The sequence below is a fragment of the Melospiza georgiana genome, chromosome 7 (genome assembly GCF_028018845.1).
Source record: "Melospiza georgiana isolate bMelGeo1 chromosome 7, bMelGeo1.pri, whole genome shotgun sequence".
In the NCBI taxonomy this organism is placed as follows: domain Eukaryota; kingdom Metazoa; phylum Chordata; class Aves; order Passeriformes; family Passerellidae; genus Melospiza; species Melospiza georgiana.
Window position 1 is genome coordinate 19,619,387 of NC_080436.1, and position 25,648 is coordinate 19,645,034.

General features: G+C 36.9%; 1 protein-coding gene across 6 annotated transcripts in view; it reads left to right on the top strand.

The window, feature by feature from the left end:
• Positions 1-25,154, top strand: part of ATF2 (activating transcription factor 2) — a 48,422-nt gene extending 23,268 nt beyond the window's left edge. For all 6 annotated transcript variants that reach the window (XM_058027563.1, XM_058027569.1, XM_058027565.1 and 3 more), the window contains 4 exons: positions 8,046-8,195; positions 9,985-10,191; positions 15,779-15,884; positions 22,500-25,154. In XM_058027563.1, coding sequence (XP_057883546.1) covers positions 8,046-8,195; positions 9,985-10,191; positions 15,779-15,884; positions 22,500-22,726 — 690 coding nt within the window. In that variant the 3' untranslated portion in view covers positions 22,727-25,154. The remainder of the gene's footprint in view (positions 1-8,045; positions 8,196-9,984; positions 10,192-15,778; positions 15,885-22,499) is intronic.
• The last annotated feature ends 494 nt before the right edge of the window (positions 25,155-25,648 follow it).

The window sequence follows — 25,648 nt, forward strand, 5'->3', positions numbered from 1 at the left end:
TGTGACCTGTGGGATGAGGGACCTGCAGCTCAGGACTAGGTGGATGTTGTGAAGTTATGCAGGGCCAAAGCCCAGCTAAAACTTAATCTGGTTACTCTGTAAAAGATAACTAAATATATTTCTCTAAGTACATCAGCAACACAAGGACCCCAAGGAAAATCTCCATCTTTTATTGGATATGGGGGGAAGCATAGAGGCAAAAATGAGGAAAAAGCAGAAGTACTTCATGTTTGTTTTTTTTTTGCTTCAGTCTTTAGTAGTAAGACTAGTTCCTCTCTGGGTACCCAGCGCCTTGAGCTGGAAGACAGCCATGTGGAGGAGAGCAAAGCCTCTCTAATCCAACCTGCTAGAGCCCTAAGACACACAGAAGGTTATGGGACTGAATGGGATCCCTAGGGTATGGAGGGAGCTAGGGAAGAAGCTCAGTAAAGCCGCTTTACATCGTTTACCAGCAGCCCTGGCTAGCTGTGACTGGAGGTTGGTAAATGTGATGCTTATGTTCAGGAGCGGCTGGAAGGAGGATCCAGGGAACTGCAGGCCTCTCAGCTTGACCTCTGCACTGAGGAAGGTCATGGAGCAGATGATCTTGATCATCATAGCACACACGGAACAGGCAGGATCAGATCCAGCCAGCATGGATCTGTGACAGGCTGTCAGTGTTGTCTACATGGACTTTACTAAAGGCTTTGACACTGTTTGCCGCAGCATTCTCCTGGGGAAACTGCTCGTGGCTTAGACAGATACAGTCTGCTGGGTAAAAGAACTGGCTGGATGGCTGAGTCCAAAAAGTGGTGGTCAATGGAGTTAAATCCAGTTGGTGGCCAGTTACAAGCAGTGTTCCCCAGGGCTCAGTGTTGGGGCCAGTTCTGTGTAGTATCATTATCACTGGTCAGGACAGGGGAATGGGTGCTCCCTCAGTCAGTTTGCAGATGGCACCAAGCTGGGCAAAAGTGTTGGTGTGCAGAAAGGTAGGAAAGCTCTGCAGAGGGATCTGGACAGGCTGAATCAGTGGGCTGAGGCCATTTGTATGAGGTTCTGCATGGCAAAGTGCTAAGTCCTGCTCTTGGATCACAGCAACCCCAGGCAGTGCCACGGGCTGTGGACAGAGTGGCTGGAAATCTGCTTGCTGGGACAGGACCTGGGTGTGCTGGTCAGCAGTCAACTTAACATGAACCAGCAGTGACCAGGTGGCCAAGAAAGCCAGTGGCATCCTGGCTTGTACCAGAATCAGCAATAGTGTGACAAGCAGCACCAGGGCAGGGACTGTTCCCCTGTACTCAGCAGTGGTGCAGACACACCTTGAGTTCTGTGTTCACTTCTGGGCCCGTCACTGCAAGGCAGACATTGAGGTGCTGGAGCATGTCCAGAGAAGAGCAGGGGAGCAGGTGAAGGGTCGAGAGAGAAAGCCCTTTGAAGAGTGACTGAGGGGGCTGGAGCTGTTTAGCCAGGAGAAAAGGAAGCTCAAGGGGAATCTCCATGCTCTGTACAGCTACCTGAAAGGAGGGTGTAGCCAGGTGGGACTCGGCCTCTTCTAAACAGCAACTGACAGAATGAGAGAAAACTGCCTCAAGTTGCACCAAGGAAGGTATAGATTGGACTTTTAGGAAAAATTTATTCTCCGAAAGGGTTGTCAAGTATTAAACAGGGACCCCAGGGAAGTGGTGAAGTCACCATCCCTGGAGGTGTTTAAATGACATGGAGATGTGACACTTAGGGCCGTGGTTTAGTGGTGGACTTGGCAGTTCTGGCTTAATGGTCAGACTTAATCTTAAAGGTCTTTTATAGCCTAAACAATTTTATGAACCTATGAAGTCTGTCAGCAGTGTATTTTGAACAAAAAGCCAGATGAAGGGTTGAAGCTGTGATGTTCCTTTCACAGCATTCCCAGGAGTGTAGGTATTTGGAATTGTTTTGACTGCTGCTTTACTTCTTACTTATTATTTCAGGAAACTTTTTGTTGTTCTTTATAGACGGACCTTGTAATCTCATGGAATTTTTGTATTGCGTTATAAAATGTAAGAGTAGAATATGTAGCAAATACAAAAAAACATGCAGGAATAGATTCCTAACTAACTTCCCTAGCTTCCTTGGGTATTTAAGTAAGCATTGTACTGTATAGGATGCAGAGTTTGGAAAGTTAACATGGTTTATTTATATCTCCAAAGGGTTTTATCATATGCAGTGTTGGCAGTAGTTGTTTGAACCTCTCCTGTATTGAAGGATCATACTTGCTATTATGGTGTTCTGCATTTTCTGCTATCACACCACAATGCTATTTCAAGGTTTTCTAAGTTGACACAGATCTAATAACTTCAGAAGTTGAGTAAAATTCCTGAAAAAACTGGTTGTAGTAAATTTAATGTGAAATAGCACCACATTGTTGCATTGTTACCAGATCTGGAGCTGTCCTGTGTAGAAGGTACAGCTCTGTTTCGGATGAAATACCTGCCACAAACCACTTTCTTTTGTGCTCTGTGCCTTTCTTTGCAGAGGCTATTTCTGCATATGTCAAGGAGCTAACACATTTTAGAAGTTTATAGTAAGAAAATAACTTTGTGCTCTGATTACATTCCTCATTCATTTCACTCTTACTTGCTTACTAAAGGCTACTGTTGTATAGACTTTTTTTGAGTGAACGTGAGATTGATAAAAGTCAAATTAGAGAATGCAGTGCTTCTTTCCTAATGATCTGAAATTTAAATATGAATTTAGATAACTTCAGTTTTGTAATTGAATTAACATGAGAAGAACAGATTTTTATTTTGATGAATACCTGTTGTTCCATTACGAGTTGCCAAATTGTACAAAGAAGAAGTGTATTTCTTCTTTATAATTTCATGAATGAACTTTAGTAAACAAACAAAATTGATATTTTAATTTCCAAAATCTAAAACTTAAAATAACTGGCAGGAGATGTCTTTGGTAGTGGACATTGGATGCCTTCCTACAGCATAGTTAAAATTTTTCTTTAGCTGTCCTAGAAGTCGTACAACCCTTCAAGGCTAAAGGAACTGAGGCACTTGCTGAGAAGTTTTTCCCACAATGGACAACTTTTGGAGACTTTTATTTTTGCAAATGGTCTCTCTTACAGCATTTGAAAGGATTTTTTTATTAGGGATGTCCAAGTTTAATGCATAATAATCAAAACTGTGTATTTATTTCTATGTTCATAAAGTTTTCAGTCTGAAGTGTCAAACTCCTTCAGCGTGGCAGTTTTGGTTATTGATGCGAAACAAGTTACTGAGATGTCACCTCTCGAACTCTGTTCATTCTTTGCTGAAATGCTCTTTTCTCTGCTTACTGGTCAAGTTGCCTGACATTAAATGATTGTATGAATTCCATAGAGGAGCAGTGGTATGTGGGAACAGGTTCACTAAGTGAAATAGCAGATAGAAAAATGTATACCAACTACAAGGACTAATAACTGGGAAGAAAAAATTAGTAATTAAAAAAAGGAATGCATAAAAGTGATGACAGACAAAAAATTAAAAATTGTATGTGCAGTGAGCCAAATCCTTATGACTGGTGACATTCTTGCAAGAGGCTCTCAGCTGAAACAGTTGACCTTAAGTGAAGGAGTGCATTAAGTACAGTATTAGGGTCTCTTTCACTACAGCAACATATACAGTGCTTAATGTGTTCCAGTGCTGTGAAAGAATTGCATGAAATCAGATTGCATTTTAATTTTGTTGCCTAAGTATTGAATTTATTGTAGTGAACAGAGCTGGTCCATTCACAGCTGTGAAAGGCACTGTTACTATCGTTTTGAACATTCTTGGATCCTTTTTCTCTCCTGCTTGTAGAACTGAAGTACAAAATGACTAGAGATTTTATTCAGACACAGCCTTGTCTTTTACTGCTACTATTTTGAAAATATTCTTACATCTTATACTAAGAATGACATTCAGTAGGAGTAAAAATGAGTTTCAGATTTCTGTGGCACACTGAATATAAATTGTCAGTTTTTCTGACATGATTTCATGTTTGTCAGTGTGCTAAGGAAACTAACTTTCACTTACTTAAGTAAAATCATATGTATGTCAATTTTGTGATATTTTTAGGCTTAGAAGTAGATGCAATAACTGTCTTTAAAAAAAGCCAAAAAACTTAAAACTCCCAAAAAACTTCCTCACTAAGATAAGGATGCATGATTTTAAATAACTGTAGAATTGCTTCTGACATTCTTATGAGAAGATCTGTAATTGTATGTTTTCTGTGTATGGAACATGAGCCTCAAGTTGCAGCTGTAAAACATCCTTTTTGAGTGTGCAGCTTGTGGTTGCAAACTTAGCATTCAGTCTGTTCAGCGTGGATTGCAGAAGTTTCTGAAGAATTTCAAAATGGCTTTAATATGGAATGTTTCCCTTTGTCTCCTCCTTCCCATGCAAAACTTTTTGTCACAATATAAAAAATACCTTGCACTCAGTAGGCAACCAGTAGACTTTTTGCAGGAGCTTTCTACTGAGAAGTGACAGAGGGCAGCTTGGCAAATGTTCAGAAACCCACATTAACTTGCTGGAGCCCGGCATGGGACCTTGTGTTCAGCAGAATTCTTCTGACCTGTCTCTCTGCATGCCGAGCTAATCAGCAAACACCTAATGAGCCTACTCTAAAGAAACAGACCCTCTCACAACCTACTTCATTTTCATATGTTCTCTGGGGGTGGAGAGACAAGACTTCATAAGGACTGATGATGCTGCAAAGACCACAATAATGATAATTAACTTGCTGAATTTAGAAGATTATGCTGTTAATTAGTTGCAAAATAAAGATAAGTAATAGAGGAGCAGATGGTAGGATAACACCCAGGAGAAGGAGGGTTATTACTCTGATGAGCTTTTGTGGCAGATATGAAATATGGATCTGAGTTTTTCACAAATTGTTTCTGGAGTATATTATCTTGTTTCTGTGAGCTCTTGATGGAATGATCCAGTCCTACCAAATTTTGACAGATGTGGTGAGGATTTGTTTTCAAGGATATACATGAATGATAAAACCTTGCTAATAAAGATTTTAAAAGCTATTAACCTATCTGGTTAGTTCACCTATAACCAAATAATAGCAAAACCCCTCGGTTGTCATCAAGTTTTTCCATGTAAAAATGCTTATATACATTTATTCTAATATATGTATCTGTATTCTTGATTGTTAAAAATGAGATTCTCGTTGAATTTGGGTTAACTGTCATAAGAAGCACAACACCCATATAGTATTTTACTCCAGCATTACCTTTTAAAATATGAAACTATTAAACACACAAGCTGGAAATCTCCTTGTGAAAATCTGTAAATATTCTTCAGATTTTCCCAATGTGTCTGCATTTGTGGATTATTGATTCCTAGCTACTTTAATTTCAACTTTCAAACTTTGTAATTTGAAATCAAATCTAATTATTTCCCATTCCTGTTTTCATAGTACATTACATTTAACAATCTAATCCTCAAAAGGAGTTTGTTTATTTATGAATTTACAGGATATAATGTTTAAATGTTGGCATTACAGTAAGTAAAGTCCAACTTTGTTTGCACATCCCAGTGCAAACTCATCAGTTACCATGCAAACCCAATACGTGTCATTTTTGAGATGGTAACTGAAATCTCTCCTAGTATGACAGCTTGAAGTAGAAGAGAGTGTACCCTTTAACTGATTTGTACTTTCACTGCTCTCTTGATTAGGACTGATGAAAATTTGTCACATCTTGCCTAACAGCAAGTTATGATAAAAGAGATACTTCTAAAGTTATTCAAGTCATAAATGAAAATACACTGTAAAAAATCTTATCTTAGTAACATACAGAAAAGTTATTGTCGTATTGGTATTAAATACTTGCTAGTTTCTTTAGAAAACCATTATTTTTAAAACTGACTTGGATGTGATATGTTTCCCTAGTAGTCCTGGTAGTGGTTGTGTAGATTTTACAATTTAGACACCAGGATTACTTAAAGAGAGAGAGGAATCAGCCATGCACTTTGCAGTTAGATCATAGAGTTTGGTTTTAGTAATTTTAGTTAGACATTTAGAAAATTCTTAGACCTGCTGGAGACAGGGACTGAAATGTTTTTGTTAGCTTGTTTTTCCAAGGAGAATTAGGAAGGTACAAGTCAATTCTTGAGTTGAATTAAAGTGTTAACTATCTAAGGGCTTTCAGAGTGCTGTAAATATACTAAAAGTTATGGACATATTATCTTAATTTTTTTATTATCCTGATCTAATGCTTGCAGCTATCCTAAATTTTTGTTGTTAAATTTGAGTGCTGGAAACTGCAGTAAATTTGGTTTGTGTAATTTTCTGAAGTGTCTTCTTTATTCTGGGGAATTTAGGAAGTTGATGCAGTAAATGAGGTGAGGAACAACAGCTCATTTAGCTGTTGGGATTAACTCCTAATTTTCATGTGCACTTGAATGGTTCCTAACTGATGTAATGTGCTGCTAATTCAGTCCAGAGCAATCTCTACAGAATAGACCTACTACAGAAGTCACTGGCTAAAGATTCCTTAATAGCAGGCCAGTAGAGGAGGGTTGGAGTTTCTTGGTTCTCTTTGTAGCCCTCAGTTAGGATACCTGCTGGTGCTTGGTATGTGCTTCCAAATTCAAGTTACCAAGATGGTAACTTGCCATATTTCAGACATGAAAATATTTTGCAGTTTTGACAGAGGTAATCTGCAATCTGTTGTTTTAATTGTAGCATAGGATCCAGGAAAGCCTGTCACCATGGAAGGTAGCAGAGAGCTGTTACTTTACTTCACTGACTTAATTGTTGGGAGACATTGGATACTACAGTTTATAGAGAATATCTACATAAATAGGTGCAAAGTTTTCTGTTTATCCTGAGCTAGCCAAATGCTCCCTCTCTCTAGTATTCTTAAGATATCCTAGTAATGTTAGTATGTGGGTGACACTTTGTTCATATTTCAAAATATGATGTTACAAGATATCAGAATTTCCACAAACTTATGTGTTTAAGTCATTAATCTTCTCTTAAACTTGTATTGGATTCTTAAAAAATCTGATACTCAGTAGAAAAACATTTTTTAACACCATTTCTCTAGTAAGGTAAATTCTTCAGTAAAACAAAAAAAATTAATCATAAATTATACAATACTCATGGAAATTTAAGAAAGAATCTGGAATTACAAGCAGTTGTATCTGCTGAAATTGGACACTTTATCACTTAAGATTACGAAATAGTTTAAAATGGAATATATTATATTGCAGTTTTAATAGATTTCACCAAAAGTTGAATGAAGTGTTTTTCAACAGGCAGTCAGTAAAGTGCTCTGAAATCATCCATCAGGTTGTCAATAACTCTTGGGTATATTACATACAGCTGAACTTGCACATTACTGTTCTTCATAGTGGCTGTCTGCAGTAAAGGAAGAACATGAAACCTTTTAGCAGTTTTTTACTGCAAAGTAGCATGCTGTAGTAGTTATCTTGCATATTTCTACATAAATAATCTTTACATGTAACCTGAAGCTTCTTAGTGTTTAGATGTTTGTTTCAGCAAAGATCTTGGCTTTTATCTAATTACCCATAGGAAGGATTGCAGAGGTGAGTATTTGTAAAGACCATGAATTAGTGGAGGCATAACAAGCTACTTAAAAATGAATAGAGATAGAGAACACCAGAATTTTTCAAGTGGAAAGATGCTTGTGTTCTGGTTGTTCCCTGTTTTCTTTCTAACAATGTGTCATCGTTACTCTTCTGGTACTACCACCTTCTGTTTATGGCCTTCCACTCATCTGTTTGTGAGCACAGTTCACTACAGATGAGGCTTTCTGCTTACTTCTCCATACAGTTTACCATCCTTCCCTTCCTGGAATCTTAAGTAAACCTCATTGCTCTTATAATGACTGCAGAAATTTACCCCCCTGTTTTTAGGTATATACATAGGTCACTTTTGAAAGCCTGTAAAAAGAAACACCTGTTTATGAGTTGGAGTTCCTGTTTCCAAAGTGGAAGTAACTGCTTATATAAATGATTAATCATTCAAGCTAGCATGATAGAATATTTCTTTTCTTTTTCTTCTTTATTTTCTGCTTTCAGAGATTGAAAGCAGCCTTGACCCAGCAGCACCCTCAGGTAACAAATGGAGATACTGCCAAGGGACATGCAAGTGGGTTGGTTAGGACTCAGTCAGAGGAACCACGACCACAGTCACTCCAACAGCCTGCAACTTCAACAACTGAAACACCGGTATGACAGGAGGGGGCACGTGCCTCCTACCTCCTCCTTTCATTTTGACAATACATATATTTTTTCTATACTCTTGGTCTGTAAAATAGAGATTACAGACTCCTCTTTTAATCAATAGCTCTATAGCAGTAAAATGTTTTCAGGTCTTACATACTTTTAAATGCTTCTCAAACCTATTATCCAAGATGATGATTTCAAAACAGGTAGTATCTATCTGCTCAAATTTAGAACTAAGTCCTGATTTCTGAAGTTCATTGTTAAGAGAGTCTGTGATAGCTGAAATTTTTACAGCTGGTCAATATATATATCTATTTGAAAAAATAAGTGTTTTTATTTTGTGTTTCTGTTGCATCTGTTTTATGTTTTTTTTTTTTTTTTTGAATCATAAGTGTGCTTAGAAATTTTTTTATTGCATCAGGTATCATGCTTGTGTTAATTTGCTTGAAGGATCTTTTCTGGGCTGCCACAGGAAGAGTTTCATTTGTGTCATTAAGGGTACTTCATCATCTCAGGCTCTGGAAGGGGGGTCTCTGGTTTAAGTTGTGTTTTGGGATGATGGATCAGAGCAGGGGAGTAAAAGACAAAACCTCTAAGTCAGACTGGAAGTGGGCCTGCTGCTGGAGGAAAGATACACTTCCTGGTGAATCCTGGAGGATTGCAGCTGTTCTGTTTCTAAAAACCTCTTGTAATGTGTTTTCAAAATGCTTATAAAAATCTCAAAGAGATATTTTCAGAATTCATAGCATAATATTAAGTTTATAAAAGCTGGCCCAGAACTGACAGGACTTATCTGCAATGAAAGCCTCAGATTCTTACCCTGGCCAGTGAAATCAAATAATGTATCAAAACAAATATGTTTGGAACAGAACAGGGGAAAAAATGACCCACTGTAAAAAGATCTCTTTCTTAAAGCTGCTCTTTCCCCATACTGCCTTGAGGTTTTCTAAAGAATATTTTTCAAAATATCACATAGCAGAATTTTCAAGATGAAAATTGCTGTTTGATTGTCTTAGAGTTATTTTACAATTAGTATTAATCAAAAATAGTGAGTGTTTCATTCTTAAAACACTGATTTGAGTTCCCAAGGTTTTTTTATTCTTAGCTATTTAGAATTAATGCTAAATGTATATGCCAGCTGATACATGTTTGGAGTTTTTAATTTAAAAATAGAACTTTCTTGCTGCGCAGGACTGAATGTGGAGATGCACCTTTGAATGTCATGTGGACAGTTATGTTCTAGCTTATCTCTTTAAAGGATTTTAAGACCCATTATATTGTTACATTAAATCATTGTCTAGGGTCTGTATACAACTGTGAAATTAGTCTAATGTATAATTTAAAGTATTGAAGTATTTTGATACTGTCATGTAATGTGGGTAGATTAAGGGAAATTGTTACTCAATGCTGGGGAACACATGAATGAGCAGGAATTTGCTATCTGGAGATCCAGGGATCAGAGAGTCTCAGCGCTGCCAGAATTTGTCAAACAGCTTCTGTGTAATGGGCATAAGCAATTGTGTCATTTTTCAGTTGTGACTAGGTGTTTGGGAAGAGTCAAAAATAGAAAATTCATTTCCTACTAAATCTAGCTTGAAAGCTGTTTTGGATGCAATACGTTAATGTAAGATGATCAGGAGAGGAAGTATGGGTAAAAGATTTAAAAACACCCCTGTAGAGTTAAATGGGCACAGCTTTCACCTGAATGTATTTAGAAATGCCCTGAATGCTTTTCTCAGGATGTGCTGGCTGCTTACACCAGAGCTGTAGGTTAAGTCATGGCTGTTTTCAGGCATCACCAGCTCAGCCTACGCCACAGACACCAAATACAGGCGGTCGGCGAAGAAGAGCTGCCAATGAGGACCCTGATGAGAAAAGGAGAAAGTTCTTGGAGAGAAACCGCGCTGCTGCCTCCAGGTGCCGGCAGAAACGGAAAGTCTGGGTGCAGTCATTGGAGAAGAAAGCTGAGGACCTGAGCTCACTAAATGGCCAGTTACAGGTATGGTATACCTTTTATTTCAAGGAAAAATTAGGAAGTTGTTTTTTTGTTCTTACACAGTGATCCTTCATCAGTGGACCTCAAAACTTTGCATGAAATCGGAAATATAAATGGTTTTATAACTGGTGGGTCAGCTTGGGCTTGAAATTCACAACTAGTTGCATATAGCAGTAAAATTAGAGGATGAAAACATACTCATATTTCAAGATATGTAAATTTAGGGATCATACCCTTCTGTCCTTTGTTCCATTTGAAGTAACTTTCAGGCTATGATACTAAACTTAAGATGACAAGATGTGTTGGAATAAACACTTATGAGCAAAGTAATAGTCTTACCTTGAACACATCTTGCTCTTTATTTGTGTCATGGCCTGGGTTATTTGAGTAAGTTTTGGGCTTATTTCCTTTGGTTCTTTTCAACTTCACTTTTTTCCTTTAAAGTGAATATAATGCTTGTGAAAGGTGCCAGGTTGATATCAGTGGATACTGAGGCCCTCTTTTGCCCACAGAATGGGTACAGCAGTGGCATTGTAAATTTTAACCAGCAGCACCTAAATCCTATAGAGATGAAGTGTGATATAAGAGGGTAGGGCCAGTGTATGTTGCAGGTCATTTTTCCACCTCATCTGATCTCAGAAAGTCACCATGTGAGTGTACTTTTCCCCAGTAAAACAATCCATGACCCTTTTGTTTAAACTGCTATTAAATATTAAAGCGTACTTTCCTAATGTTTCCCAGCAGCACATTAAAAACTGGCAGAAATTATTGTTTTCAGAATAAAAAGTCTAAAAGCTTTGTTTTGAAAGTTGCTGAAAGGAAAAACTGTGAAGCATTCATTTAGAAAATGTGGTGAGACTTATTTTGATATGTTCAAGTGTCACTTGTTTTTCTTCATCAGAGCTGTTCACTGAGTCAAATTCACAGATCATCATCTTCCTATGAAAACTCACCTCTCCTGCTGTTTGGTATAGAAAACATCACAATTTGATCAACAGGAAAGTAGGACATGTTGAGGTTATTTTTTATCATGTAATCAAAGTTACAGTGTATCAGTCATCTTCATGTTCATGTCTTTAAAAATATTCAGCCTCCCAGACCCTGAAATGTAAAAGATTCCTACCTGAGCACACACCGTGAAATGGTTTCCTGTGTTCCAAGAATCATGACACTCTGCACAAGCATTAGTTAAATTTCTTGCAAATATGTATTCTTCTCACACCTGTTCAGTCTTTAGACATACTCATTTAGTGCCCTCAATTAAGTCCATTAATTACATAATAATACATAGCACTGTAGCTTAAATAATCAAAGAAAGGAGTGAAGGAGAATGAAAAAAATCAGCCATAATTCAGTTTTTTAGCGAAAGTAATGTTTGGTATCATGTGAACTCTCTTTCACATATATATGCCAAGTTTTACAACAAAAAAATCACATAAGTCCAAGAAACAAAATGTTTGCAAGTGTTAATTCACTAACATTGAATTCAAGAAAGATTTTCTTACAGTCTACCAAAAGCAAAACTGTTAATGGTAAAGAACAGCAAAACTTGAAAAGAAAATTGGATATCAGAGAAATAATTACACTGTGCTTTATGTGAAAACATTAATCAATCATATATTTCCATAATAATTAGATGCAGCTAATCAGCAGAGTGGGCAGTAATGACCCATGATTATTTACTTTATATTTAATAGAAAATTTAATAAGTTTGGAGTTTTGCCTTAATGCGGGTTTAGTAGTTCATTTTTAGTTTAATGTATAAGTGGCCTGCCCAGCTGAATTTACCAAGAGTCACATTTCCAAAAGCAGGTTCATAGTGGAACACCTGCACTGCATTGCTGCATGTAACAATTCTGACTCCATTCAGTGCTCTTACTGGCCTTCTGCAATGCCTGTGTCAGAGACTCCCATGGCAGTGGGAAGGGCTGTAGGACTGCAAGCTGGTGACAGTACATATGAACTTTGATGAGGTTTACTTGGTTGATGTATTTATTTTTTTCTGTATATTAGCTTCTGTCAAGTTCTTCTTATAAATGTTTGAAGGTAACTTCATTTTGAAGCAGTATTTGAAGCAGTATTTTTCAAATATTTGCTTAAAGGAAAATTTCCATCTATTACATCACCAGTAACATATATAGGTTAGTTAGGCTGCCTTTGTTATAGGTTCTGCTGTGTAAGTTTTTTTCATGCTTCTAATATTTTGAAGGTTATTTACTGTTTTGATTCTTGAGAACTGTGTTTTCTATTTATTGTTAACTTGTTTATTGGTCTTAAATTTTATTCCTCACCTTGTGTGGCCTCTGTGCCTTGCACAGTCCTGCAGAGTATAAGAAGGTATTGACAATGCTCACAGTGGCCACTGAGCCGCATTGCAGGATCAGATGCCAAAGTGCATTACATGTTCTGTATTTGGTCCCTGTTGCTTTAATAATCTTAAAAGGTGAAGCTTTAGAAGAATGGCCTGTCTTCCTCATGAGGTCCCAGTGGGTTTTCAGTGAGCAGCAATTGAGTGATGATTTGTACTGATGCTGCAGAAGCTGTTTAGGAAGGCTAAATTTTGAAAGTATGCCCATAAGTAAAGATCCTTTCCCATAGAGGAAGTTGCCCAAAAAGGAAGCAGGAAGAATGCTGTTTAACTCAGCCACAGGCAGTCCCCTATCCCCAGAAGTCACATTTTCCTGCCTCTGATGATACTTTGAGTAATAACATATCACAAGTGTTGTCCCACACCATGCTGAGTAAGGGCTAATGTGGTCCCATGGTCCCACTATTACATCTGCATTTTGGATACAGGGAAGAATAGACAGATAAAAAAGAATGTGTCCTCCCTTCGTAAGAATGCAGAAGGGAAGGCATCTTTTGAAGGATGGAGTGCAGGTACAAGTCAATATACTTTCCTCCAGCAACCTTCTTTCTAATGCTAGCACATTTTGAAATGCAGGAACATACAAATTCTTCTCAACAGCATGTGGGCTATATTATGTACTTCTTTAAAGGGTTGTTGGTGCCTGCGCTTGGTTCTGTCTCACTGATGATGAGAACCTTTCCAGTGTGAAAATCTGAAGTAATCTTTGTTCGTACCACCTGTTAAAAGTGTTTATTTCATGTGTTTCTTGGTAGCCTGTTTTCCACAGGTTAACCACATATGTAATGACCACCACATATTCACATGTTTTGAATGAGATGGAAGGACTTACTGTTGTCTCAAGCAAATATGTATAAGAATGGGTCCTAAACAGCCCCCTTTACCAGTTAGAAGTGGTTCTTACTGGTGATATGTAAATGGCAACCAGATTCCTTTCTGTGACATTCCCCATCCCTGTGTCCAGCAGACAGAACTCTGCTCTAGTGTCATGAGTGGTGTGTGCATTGTATGTGGTACTGTTGGCACGAGTGGTGTTGTTATGGAATATAGAGCTACCATTGTTCTAGAAATTACCTCAGTCTCTTATATAGGAATGCTGATCCATGTTTTTCAAGTTTGCTTTAATAGGATAATGTAAGGTAATGTATTGCTTTTTGTATTTATGATGGCAGTGGTCTTAATATTTTTGATACAGCTGACATTGAGCTATAAACTGCATTATAAAAACTTTTCATAAACATATAATTTTACTTCCACAGATGAACAGCAACTTCATGCTTATATGTGCTGTTTGTATATAAAATTCTTCCTTAAAATGTGGGAGGCATTAGAGAAAATATCTGCAAACCTTTTCCTGATTGCCAGAGTGCCTTTGAACTGGTAGAACTGTATTTCATAGTTTTGGACACTGTTGCTTCTGTAGGTCATCAAGTGTCTCAAAACTACATCAGTGTGGTTTTTGCTACCCAACCTCTGTCACTTCTGTGCAGCTGCCTGCATATCAAGATTTTTGGCTCCTCAATAAATAACATGGTGAGCTAAGGGCAGACAGAGCTGGAGGCAGTAGTCCTGTGCTTTCTTAACAGCCTGAGGTTTCAGGACATGTAGTGCCGCCTGGTAGAGAATTTGTGGGGCTTTTGGTTGGGTTTCTATCATTGCAAACCTTTTTGTTTGCAGTCACATTTTTCTTTCATTACAAATGTCTGTGAAGTCAGATTTTTGGCATCTTCCAGTTTTTGCTTTTAATAAAAAGTTTCTAAAGGGTATTCTACACATGAAAGGACTGAATAGAAAAGGAGACCTCAAGAGGATTTTGCAGGTATAAAGGCTTCTAAATGGAGAGAGAGGGAACACAAAAGAGGAGCTTTTCTTTGAACAATCTGATATTTTAGTTACTTAGTGTAATTAAACCTAATAAGTTCTGTTCTGGAAGAATTGTTTTCTTTTGGAATCCTTTAACTTGTAATTCATCTCATCTCTGGCTGCATTGCCTTATTTCTTGCTTGCAAGTAAATAGGTTGACTTTCTTGTAGTTTATTTTGCAGATAATTTCAGATGCCATCTAGTTTCCCTCTGCTGTTTGTTTTTTTCTTTAACTTGCTTCTAAATGCAGAAACATAAACATTTACTGAATAATTATGTCACATGTGTGGTATATCACAATAATATGCAAAGGTTCTTGTATTTGAAATAACTTCAAGTGTTAATAGAAAAGATTTATATTCAAAATAAAATAACCCATGAAAAACACATATTGTGTCCAGATACGGGGATCACAAAGCATTACAGATAATTTGATTCATAAATATTTTTCTACTCTATAAAGTAAAAATGGGTCTATCAAAATGCCACACCATTCTTAATTTGGATTGTCACATGCAATGCAGTTACATAGCACTCCTCGTCTCTAGGCACCAAGCTGCTTTCCAGAGAGGGTAAGTATTGCAGCTCTCCATTTACAAATGGCCAAGTTGGAGCACAAAGCAGTGAAATGACCTTGCTCAAGGTCACCCAGCAATGGAAAGGCAGAGTCTGGAAATGAATCCAGGCACTGGATTGTGCAGGTGCTGTCTCTTAGATTGCACTGTGCTTTAGCGACATCTCCGGATTTTGTCATTATTATCAATGATTCCTTCAGAGACCATGTTTATGTATGGCTGCCAAAATAAAAATCAGTCTGGAGATCAACCAATATTTGCTAAATTATTTTCCACTACATGAGATTTTCTTTTTTTGAAGTCCAAGTATAAATAGAGTCACTAGAAAATTATTCTGCATTGGCTTTTTGGATTTTCTTTTCTATTTTTCCCTTTTTTTAATGTTGGCCATGACATTTGTTAAAATGTGTGGAGCTAAATGTAGGTTTACTTTGATTAAAATTCATCACAAAATCTTCCAGAAGAGTCTCACAGTAGCTGGATCATGTGAATGAGACTATATGTAGACACTGCATCTGCAAACTGAAAAACATATATTATATTTTTTAGGAAAACCCAAGCATATCCCAGTAAATGTAACAAAGCTAGCCAAGTTTCAGCTAATATTTGCATTTTCTAAGATAAAATAAATATATATGTATATTTGCAGTATATACCAAATTGAAACTGCTTGTGTTTCAGCTACCCCTAAATGAACAACTGAAAATCCTATAAAACTTAATGCTTACCTTCAAAACGTGTGTAGTTTGAGCCTGGTAAAGTACATAACTTTCTTCTCCTTTAGAATGAAGTCACCCTGCTGAGAAATGAAGTGGCACAGCTGAAACAGCTTCTTCTGGCTCATAAAGATTGCCCTGTAACTGCCATGCAGAAGAAATCTGGCTATCATAGTGAGTAATGTTCCATTACCTATAGCCTGAGGCTGCATCAATGAAATACTGCCAAAATGAACTGAATGAGCATTAAAATTGAGAACTGTGGTTCTAATATTACATATATTACATTAAAGATCTTTTTTTTTATAAGCTTGAAGTTATTGGAAGATAGGAAATATTACGTGATATTTAAAAATATATATTTAAGTCAAAATTGAATTGTTGCATAACATTGAAAGGTTTATGTTGGTTTAATGAATGAATATGATAATTAACATTTAAGGACTATCAGTTACTACACCTGCTTTGGAAAATATAATTAAAGTATTCAGAGCACACGATAAACCATTTTTTCTACTTTATCATAGCCTAGTACAGTGAAAGGTCCTTGTGGGTGTTTTTCCTTCATTGTAATGAGATTTCAGTAGAGGTACTATAACAGCTGTCCTCATTTACCATAACATCCAGGATCAGTCAAGCCATTAAAATAATCAGATGCAGGTTCATGGCTCCTGCTGTACAATGTCTTCTAGTTTGTTTTGATATCCACATTAAATGACTTCTTTTCTATAGAGAGGGTATTTTTGAAGACAATTCTAGTATTGAGGAGAATACTGGCACTGTCAATACCAATATTTTCTAGTCCATATTTTTATTTTAAGTTGTTCTATTTACTTTTCATCCTTCCAGCATTTTAAAGGTTAATTATGCTTTGCTGACTTGTAGCTTCCTTTTTGGCTCTGATACACAGTGCCAGAACCAGCTGCTGCTGCTGTAGAATAAATGGCCAATTTTGTCCATTGTACACAAATTTGTTACAAATAACTGAGCTGGGAATGCATTAGGCAACATTCATAATATATAACCCACAGCTTTCGTTTTTATGATTTAGTGATATTTCAAGATATTTGTAAATGTGAAGATTGTTTCTGCCATATGTAGCCACTTCATTTTAATTTGCCAGTGTCAGTAATTCAGGAGAATAAAGGAACATTTTGTACTGCATGCAAACAGATCCTCAGGTGCTTGCGATAAAACTTAATAGCCACCATCTTTACTTGTAGTCATTGTAAGCAATTTCATCAGAATGGGCAATATTTTTTAATTTAAAAGATTCAGGAGATTTAGCAACTCTGTATTGCCATATATATTTAGAATACTGATTTTGTCAGTTTTGAGCTTATAAATCTTGGTCCTTTGATCTCCAGTCATTTTGACAAGACAGAAAATAGCATCTTGGAGTAAATTGGAACAGTATAGAAATACGTTTGGGATTTATATTAACAATGATTGCTGCAGGGATGAGGCCATTATGGCTCCTATCTGACAGAACAACATAATTTCATACAGAAGCTACTAGGGGGATGGCATTATGCATGCAAGGTTTTTAACAAAAAACCCACACAAAAAACAAAGCATAGGTTTCTTAAATTTTGATGTTTTGAGGATTCATGTTCCTGAATTGGGATGTAAAATATTTCATCGTAAGTCATAAACTGTCAACGTGATTCCGTGCCAAGGATTTCTTTGTTGAAGGATTAGTGAATGGCCTGTCTAGTAGTGCTTGTTTTCAGCCCTCAGTAAAGAACTATCCTTCTGATTCAGTAAAGAATACAAAATGAATCAGACCTAAAATACTAATCAGTGGCAAAAGCCTACATTTTAGAGGAAAATAGTATTACGCAAGGAAATTGGAAGTATAGCTCAGTTTCTTGGAAAGTCTCTTGAAAGTAAAAGCTTAACGTGAATGATAGTTGTAATGCCATTCCTCTGAAAGGATTTTGTCACATTATCTCTGCATGAATATTATTAGGAAAGTATGTTGGCTAAGTGACATATCCACAGTACAGTTTATGAGAGAAAAAAATTGTTTCAGTCAATGTGGTCATGATATGGTGTTACTATAAAGTGTATTTAAATAAACATATTACATTCATAAAATAATCAAAGTAGAATTGCTTCAAAAATGTAGTGAGTGGTTTAACAGTCTTGTCTCTGGAAGACATTGAAGACCCCAGCCTAAAGAGCTCCTGCAGGGCTGACTGTTGTGCACTGCATAGAGCACATTTTAGCAGCCAAGTCCACAATTTAATGGCTTTTCATGCATTATGCCCTTAAATAGGAACAAATAATCTATCATTTGGCCTTCACTTTTACATATTTTTTAAGATCTTTTGTATTTCCCAAACACATTTTTTTCTCAGGCCAAGTGAAAAGCACAACAATGCATGTAGCCCTTTCTCTAAAATTGTTTTTGGGATCATGTTTTCCTTATTTTAAAGTCTTGTGCCTGCTTCAAAAGAGGGTGTCATCAGGACAGAGAAACCAGAAAATGGATATTTTGCTTGGAGTCAGCCAACTTAAACTTCTTTATTTTCCAGACAAGGATGCTGTTGGTTCTGACTGCATCTTCAGCTGTGGATTGGGAGAGTGCTCTGTATACAAGATATCTAGATGCTGTTCATTTATTTTTCATGTTATCTTCTATACTAGATAATTTCTAAAAGTCTTCCATAAATACCCCCTTTATTTTGTTAGGGGTTTTTTTGGGCTTATAGTAGGACAAAGGTGAAAACTAGTGAGAAGAAAATGTGTTGTGGTATTCAGAGTTTGGGGGTTTTTTTAAGGGAGAAAGAGGTTTTTTTAGGTATTTTTCACAAGGACATCTTAACATTCAAGAGCATTTTTCAAAACAGAGTACAAAGGTAGGTAGGTAGGTAGGTAGATAGATAGATAGATAGATAGATAGATAGATAGATAGATAGATAGATAGATAGATAGATAAAGGCTGCAGTGTAGGGGGCGTTAAAAGGGGCGGTTTGTGTTCTTTCTGTGGCTAGTTTTAAAAAGAAAGATAGAAGGTGACCAGCCAGTTTCAGACCTTGAATGATTTGAACCTCTCAAACCGCTGTGTTCCTGCAGGCTGTTCTGGACAGGCAATGCTTCTTGACTGCCTGCAGGGGACATTCACAAAGGACAACTCCCTGGAAAAAAGCATTTCTAGGCTTAGGTCCCTCTGTAGTCCCTGCATGGCCTGATGAGAATTACCATGAGGCTTCTTTCTTGTTAGTGATTATCAGGGGAGCAAAAGGAATTCAGGATCATGTCAGTGCTTGTGTACGCACTCCTGTTTTGGTTTAGGTGGGTTTTTCCTTCTGAAGACTGAAATCCCTCCCTCTTGGTTTGCTTACCTTACTGAAAGCTATTGGTAAGCAATGCTTACTGTGGTGGTAACACAGTAGGTAAGAAGCAAATAGCAGCAATGTTTGGCTGTTTGAAAAGGGTACTTTTTAGTATATCCTCAGAAGTCTGTGGCTGTTTTAGTGCTCTTTAAATCTTCCTTATAGTCCAGTCTAGCACACATTGTGTCCCATATCCTTAGTGGCTTGCTCCTCATGACATAGCCTGTCTAGGAGCTACGTAGCCTTCAGGAAAATTCATGTGATGTAGCTCTGTAAATTTTCAGCCTTCTAATATACAGCAAACATTTCTTTGAATTGATTTCTAATTTGAACTGTGCATTTTCCTTGATGTGAGGCAAAGCAGTGGAAGCCATTAAAAAGCTAAAATGATTTTTTTTTTTAAATTGTTAGCTACAGTATGATTCTGTTATGTATCAGTCATACTCTTGAAATCACAGTCCTGTGCCTGGCAATTCTTTGGTCAACTAAGAAAAAAGAGAAAAAAAGAATCTGTCTGAATTTAAGTATGACTTTTCTGTCTTCTTCTAAAAGCCTTTGTTCGTCATTCCCAGTCTTCAGGCTTAAGAAAACAAGCCATCTCTGTGATAGGATGACTTCTAAATACCTTCTATATTCGTTGAGTAGATTTTCTTGTTTGGTTTTAATTCTTCAAATTGAGGGTTTTTTCAGTTTTTGGCCATTTTCCTGTAAAGTTGGGACTACATTAGGAAGGACATTGAAAAAAAATTCATATAGCTATTCTTTAGGGTGTCACCTCATTTCTAAATATTGCTTTGTAGTTATTGCAAGAATTTATGCTTCCAGTCCAGTTTATTGTCATAAATTAGTGTTAGCTCTATGTTTTATATAATCACCTGTCTGCTGTAGGCTCCCCCTCTCTGCCTCCTGGCATTTGAAAATACCTGAATTGTACACTTTTGTGTCTTCAGCACAGCATGTTTGTTTATCTACTCTAAGATATGAACACTGCTCTTGTACATTGGTGGTCACCTCTGTACTCATCAGTGTTTCTCACATTGCTTGTAGGATCTTCCAGAACCCATCAAAGTCAGAAAACCAGGCCTTTCTCATGTTCTTTACCACTGTGATATTATTACAGACATTTCTTTTGCGTTCAGAAAAGTGTTAAAGAAGACAGAACAGTGTAAGACCTTTCTTCTCTGGCTGAAAGATAGTGATGTACTTCAACTTCTTCTTTGGCTCGTAGCATTTAAAACTAACCATTTTTATTGAGAATGAGGAGGTTCAGGACAACCCAGACATTGGGAATCAGCAAAAGAAGCTGATAGGAAGATTGAGATTCATAGGAGAATAACAGCAATTCTGAAGAGGAGGAGCAGGTGTTACAGCAGAGAGATTGTATTTGATACATGTCATCCCACTTGCTGCCATTTCATTCTGTCTGAGGAAAAAATATGCTGCTCTCATAATCAGTAATGGAGTATTTTTCAGGAAGTGGCACTAGGGTTTCTATTTTTAACAAAGTTTGCATGTGTTCCTTCTTGCTTGTTTTATGTGAGATCTTGTAGGTCTTGCTAGAGGTATGGTAAAGATTATATCCTGTTGAATACTTCCAACTAAATTGGCGCTTGTTCTTATTCTTTCTGTTCTTGAATGGGCAAACTCTCCTAAGGGTCACAAATGTCTTTTGGAAATACCTTGATTTTCTTGCTGTTTGCAGTTATTATGAAACCTTTGGATATGCAGTACTTGTCAGCAGATCTAGTTCTGTGTCACCAGTATCTCTTTCCTTTAATGTTTGAACGGTCTGTTTTTTAAAAAGTGCAGGATCTGTAAAACAGTTGGCCTTGTGGATAAGAGTATTCTAACTTCCAAGCTATTACATTTTACTCTTTGCTCTTTTAGTGCAGTTCGGGAGAGATTGCCACCTTGCTCCTGTAGGCAGTATTTCTGAGAAAAAAAAAAATTCAGCAGTTTCCTTGCCTACCCATCCTTTTTGACCTTACCATTCTTTTCTAGAAGCAGTCAATAATAGAACAGTTATTCTCAAGCTTTGAAGAGGAGTTTGTTCTTAGTATGCATAGGGCTGCTCAAAGACCTTTATACTGGGGTCTTGACTTGCTAAGTTAGTAAATTTTCTTACCCGTAGCTAGCATGTCATATAAACCTCAGTAAAACATAAACTTTATTTCACTATTTCACTATTGGTTTTTCACACTTAATGTTCCTTTTAGTTGCTGCTGTTAGCCTGTTTTTTGTGGAAATGAGGACATGATTCCACAGCACTGCTTGTCTCCCCATGGTAGTGTCATCCTTTCCCATTGTTTCTCTGAGGCACTTCTGAACTTGTAGGCCAGTCTCAAGCAAATCTGGAAGGGACTGCAAAGACAAGACTAGAGAAGATCAAGCTTTATTCCATTGCTTTGTCCCAAGCAATGGGACAAAGTTCATGCCTGCTTCTGGCTATGTTTGTGTCAGGGTAGTCAGTAGTAGTTTAAAAGGGACTTCTAATATGCTACCTGGATACTGGTTTTGGTCTGCTGTGAAAAGTACTTGCAAACATTAAGTAGCACAAAGTGATATTAAAAAGTTACAATAAAATTCAGCATTAGTATTTCTATTTTTGAGGGAAAAACAGTAGAATAATTTTCTGTTCTTGGTTTTTTAGTTTTGAATTCAAACTTTTAGTTTGGCAGTGTTTGCATAATACCTTGGCTAACTTCTGCAGCTCTGGAAAAAAGGATGATTTTAGCATGACTAGAATGTCTGTGCAAGAGGGACATTTTAAGTCATGATAATTTTGGAAATTTTATTTTTGCACAGTGGTAATTTTTTTAACCTGGTTACCCTCTGTCATGGGAAAAAATGATGTAATTCTGTGGCTAATTCACTTTGGTTATGTGGAGAACACCTGAAATATTCCAAAAATATTTTTAAGCCAGCTTTAATGATTTTAAAACCTATTAAGAGGCATTTGTAAAATTATGGAACTTCATTCTGTTAAAAGAATGGAGGCTGAATACTCATGTGAGCATTGTCCAGTAAATATAGTGGTGTAAGTAATATTTTTTCAGATATCTTAGTCATGATGGCAAGTATTTATTACTGAATGTAGAATTATTCTTGTTTGATTACTAAGCAGACACAATAAATAGCATTTTGTAGTCTGTGAATAATGTTTACTGATGTGAACATGCATCATTAGAATTAGGTATAGTACCCACTGGCTGATTTACTAGGCCTTGAAGATGTGAAAATGCTTTGGTTTCCTGACTAGTCCATACCGCAGTCTGGTTTTTCTGCTTACAAAATAGTGTTTTCTTTCTAAAAAACGGAAATAAGCTCGTTTTGCAATTTGTGGTGCATTACAGCACGAGTGTTAGCTATTTACGGGGGGGTGATTGCTGTGGCTGGGAGGCGGTGGGTGCGTTCCAGCACAGAATAATGAGCTGCTGTTGTTGTTCAGCTGCAGACAAGGACGACAGCTCGGAGGACATCTCGGTGCCCAGCAGCCCGCACACGGAGGCGATCCAGCACAGCTCCGTCAGCACTTCCAACGGCGTCAGCTCCACGTCCAAGGCAGAGGCCGTGGCCACCTCGGTGCTCACGCAGATGGCGGACCAGAGCACGGAGCCCGTGCTGTCCCAGATCGTCCTGGCGCCTCCCTCCCAGGCCCAGCCCTCGGGAAGTTGATTACAAACTTGCTTGCATCAGTTCCTTAGATACACATCTGTGACTTTAAAGGGAAACCAACAACAGACCAGTCTCCATCTAGGAGAAATTGTAGCTTAAAATTATTCGTTTTTAAAAATCCAACTTAAATTTGGCTTTAACAATTGGCAGGTGGAAATAAGACGGAACACCAGTTCTGGTCTCTTTGCGAAAGACTTTTTTTTTAAGTATTAGTTTTACTAGTTATTTTTTGTGCTTAATGTGTAAAGTGTGTGTACAGTACAATGTGGTTTATTTCATTTTTAATTTGGTATTATTTTAACAAACATTGGGGTGAATTACTAAAGGTCATCCCCAAGACTGTGATAGGAATATTATGTGACATTTTTATACCAAAGTTCTGCATAGTCCCTATTGACTTTGTAAAGTTAGCAAGGTCATAAAGCACTAGGCAAGAGAAAGACAGTAACAGTAAATTTGCTTTTAGTCTTTTTGCCTTTTTGTTGTTTTGCACATTATGAGAGGAAGAACATTGGAAGAAAAACATTTGGGTTTTTTATGTATAGCATTTTGGTTGGCTTTTAACTGTTGGGGTCTTTAATTTGTTTAATAGGGCCAGTACAGTATATGAGATACAGTACTTATGCACATACCAATCCTAGATGAGGATCATTACTAAATAGATTTGATTTTTTTTTTTTTTAATTGATGTCAGGTGGGGTTTTTTTTCCCACTCCAACACTTGATTCTGGTGTGAGGAGAGCTTTAATTCTCCAGTCAGAATAGATATCTATAACCACCCCTTGTTGCTAGGCTGAAAGCAGTAAGCATATTGTAAAATACAGGGTTATCAAGTGTGGAATACTTGTTATTCCAAAGTAGGTTGTATTTTGTGGATTTTTGAGTCGCAGACTAAGGAGTTTACTCATGGTTTTGGATGCCAGAAAAGCCTAAAATCCTTCTTCAGACAACTCGACTTTTTTTTGTCATTGTCTTGTATTTGCAAGCTAACTTGTACTTAATTCTTGTGTAAGCACTGTCATCTTTTAGTAGCAAAATTTTTGATACCTTTCTTGTGGAAAAAAAAAAAATCAGTATCTACCGTATCTTGGAAACAATGTAATTATAATGTGGTGTGTGTGGTGTGTGTGTGAGAATGGTTCAGTAGTTAATGCCAGCAGTCTTTTGCTTGAATGTTTAAAGATGCCTTCAATGTGATGCTGGCTGATAGGTGATTGCAGTTTTAAAATGTTATTTACTGTGCGAACTTGGATAACTAACATTCCATGATGTAGTTTGTTTCTGATGAGATGATTGTAGGTACACTTTTTCTCATTATCCAATCATCTGTAGGATACTGAGTTTTTTAAATGTGCCATTATCTATTTTGATTCTGTACTCATGTTCAAAATACAGTACAATATTTTACAATAGATTAAGTTGTTTTAAAAAAAGTAGATGTGTGCTTTCAGGTCGGAAAACTTTGTATAATAGCAAAAACAGATGCATAGTAGCAACTGGCAGTAAAGCAGGATTCCATTATGTATATAACAAAGATTTATTGCATTTATAATGGGTTGTGTAGTTCATTTGCTCTTCCTTCTCCACACTATACCATGCGTTTTTTAAGTGTCAGTGCCATCAGATTTCTATTCGGTTCAGTTTTTAATCTAAAAATGTAATTGATTCACAGGAAAATATAATTTCTGCAATATATATACAACCATACTGTACTGAAAACTGGACAAATTATCTAAGTCATATATGTATCATTGCAGGGCTTTAAGCATGAAAATATTAGGGAATTTAAATATTTTGTATTTTAAAACTAAGAAAGTTGTGTTGATAACCTCATGTGTTTAAAAGTCTTACTTTCCCAGTTTCAAGATAAAAAGCTGTAACAGTTATTGAACGTTTCCAGGATGGTTAAATACAATGGACCTCTCACGAGAAAGAAACGAATTGCAAAGGCACAAAGTGTGAATTCTGCAAGAAAGCTCTACAGTCACTTTTCATTGTAGGTTTGGTGGACTAGATGCGGCCTCATTGATCATACTATAATTTGCCCTCCTAAACACAAAGGCTTTTAAATCATATAAGTGGAGTTTTTTTATAACAAAACTGTTGCGCTTGTAAAATAAGTCTACATAAGTGTATAGGAGATGTGTAAACAGTTAATGAATTTAACAGTGGGGCTGGAAAAAGAACCATTAAAATCTGTGTTCAGCAAATAGAGAACAGGTATTAGCCGTACTACCATGGATTCCGTTTTGAGACGTTGTCACACTACTTCTGTACTTAGCATTTTGGGTCTTTACATTTGACATGTTTCACAAACTGTACTGTTTTCTTTTATGTGCAGTTTGCATGAGTAAATCATCAAAGAGAATAAAATCTATCTTTAAGTTATGTTCCTATTTTAATGAAATTATAATTGTTCTAAAAGGCCGCTCTGTCTTCAGCCTTCTTTCTTCATCCTTGCAATTATCAGTGTTTTTCTGGAAGTCATTACTGTAATGTCAAAGTAATGTTATGTAAATGAGAACACGTATGTTTCTTGAGAAAATAAGGTAAATACCATTGCTCTGCAGCTGAGCTCCAGCAGCTGCTGAGGAACAAGCATTGTATCATTAGTTCCAGGAGCCCAAGGTAATCCACAGATAAATGAGTTCATAAATATAGCTTGGTGATCCCAGATGTTGCTCAGCCATTCCTGGTTGCCCTGAGTTCCACAGCAAAAGCACTGTGTGTAATTAGAATTTCCACCTAACTTCCAGTTATTTTAATCTTATTTCAATATACATGAAGCCAGAAATAACAGCTGTAATCAGATAAATGGCTCACAGTTGTGTTTTCAAGGGTTCAGAAAAAATCATGCCCTCACACCTGATGTTTAGAATAGTAAAAATGGTTTGGGCTTATTTATGGATGTTGGAAACATAT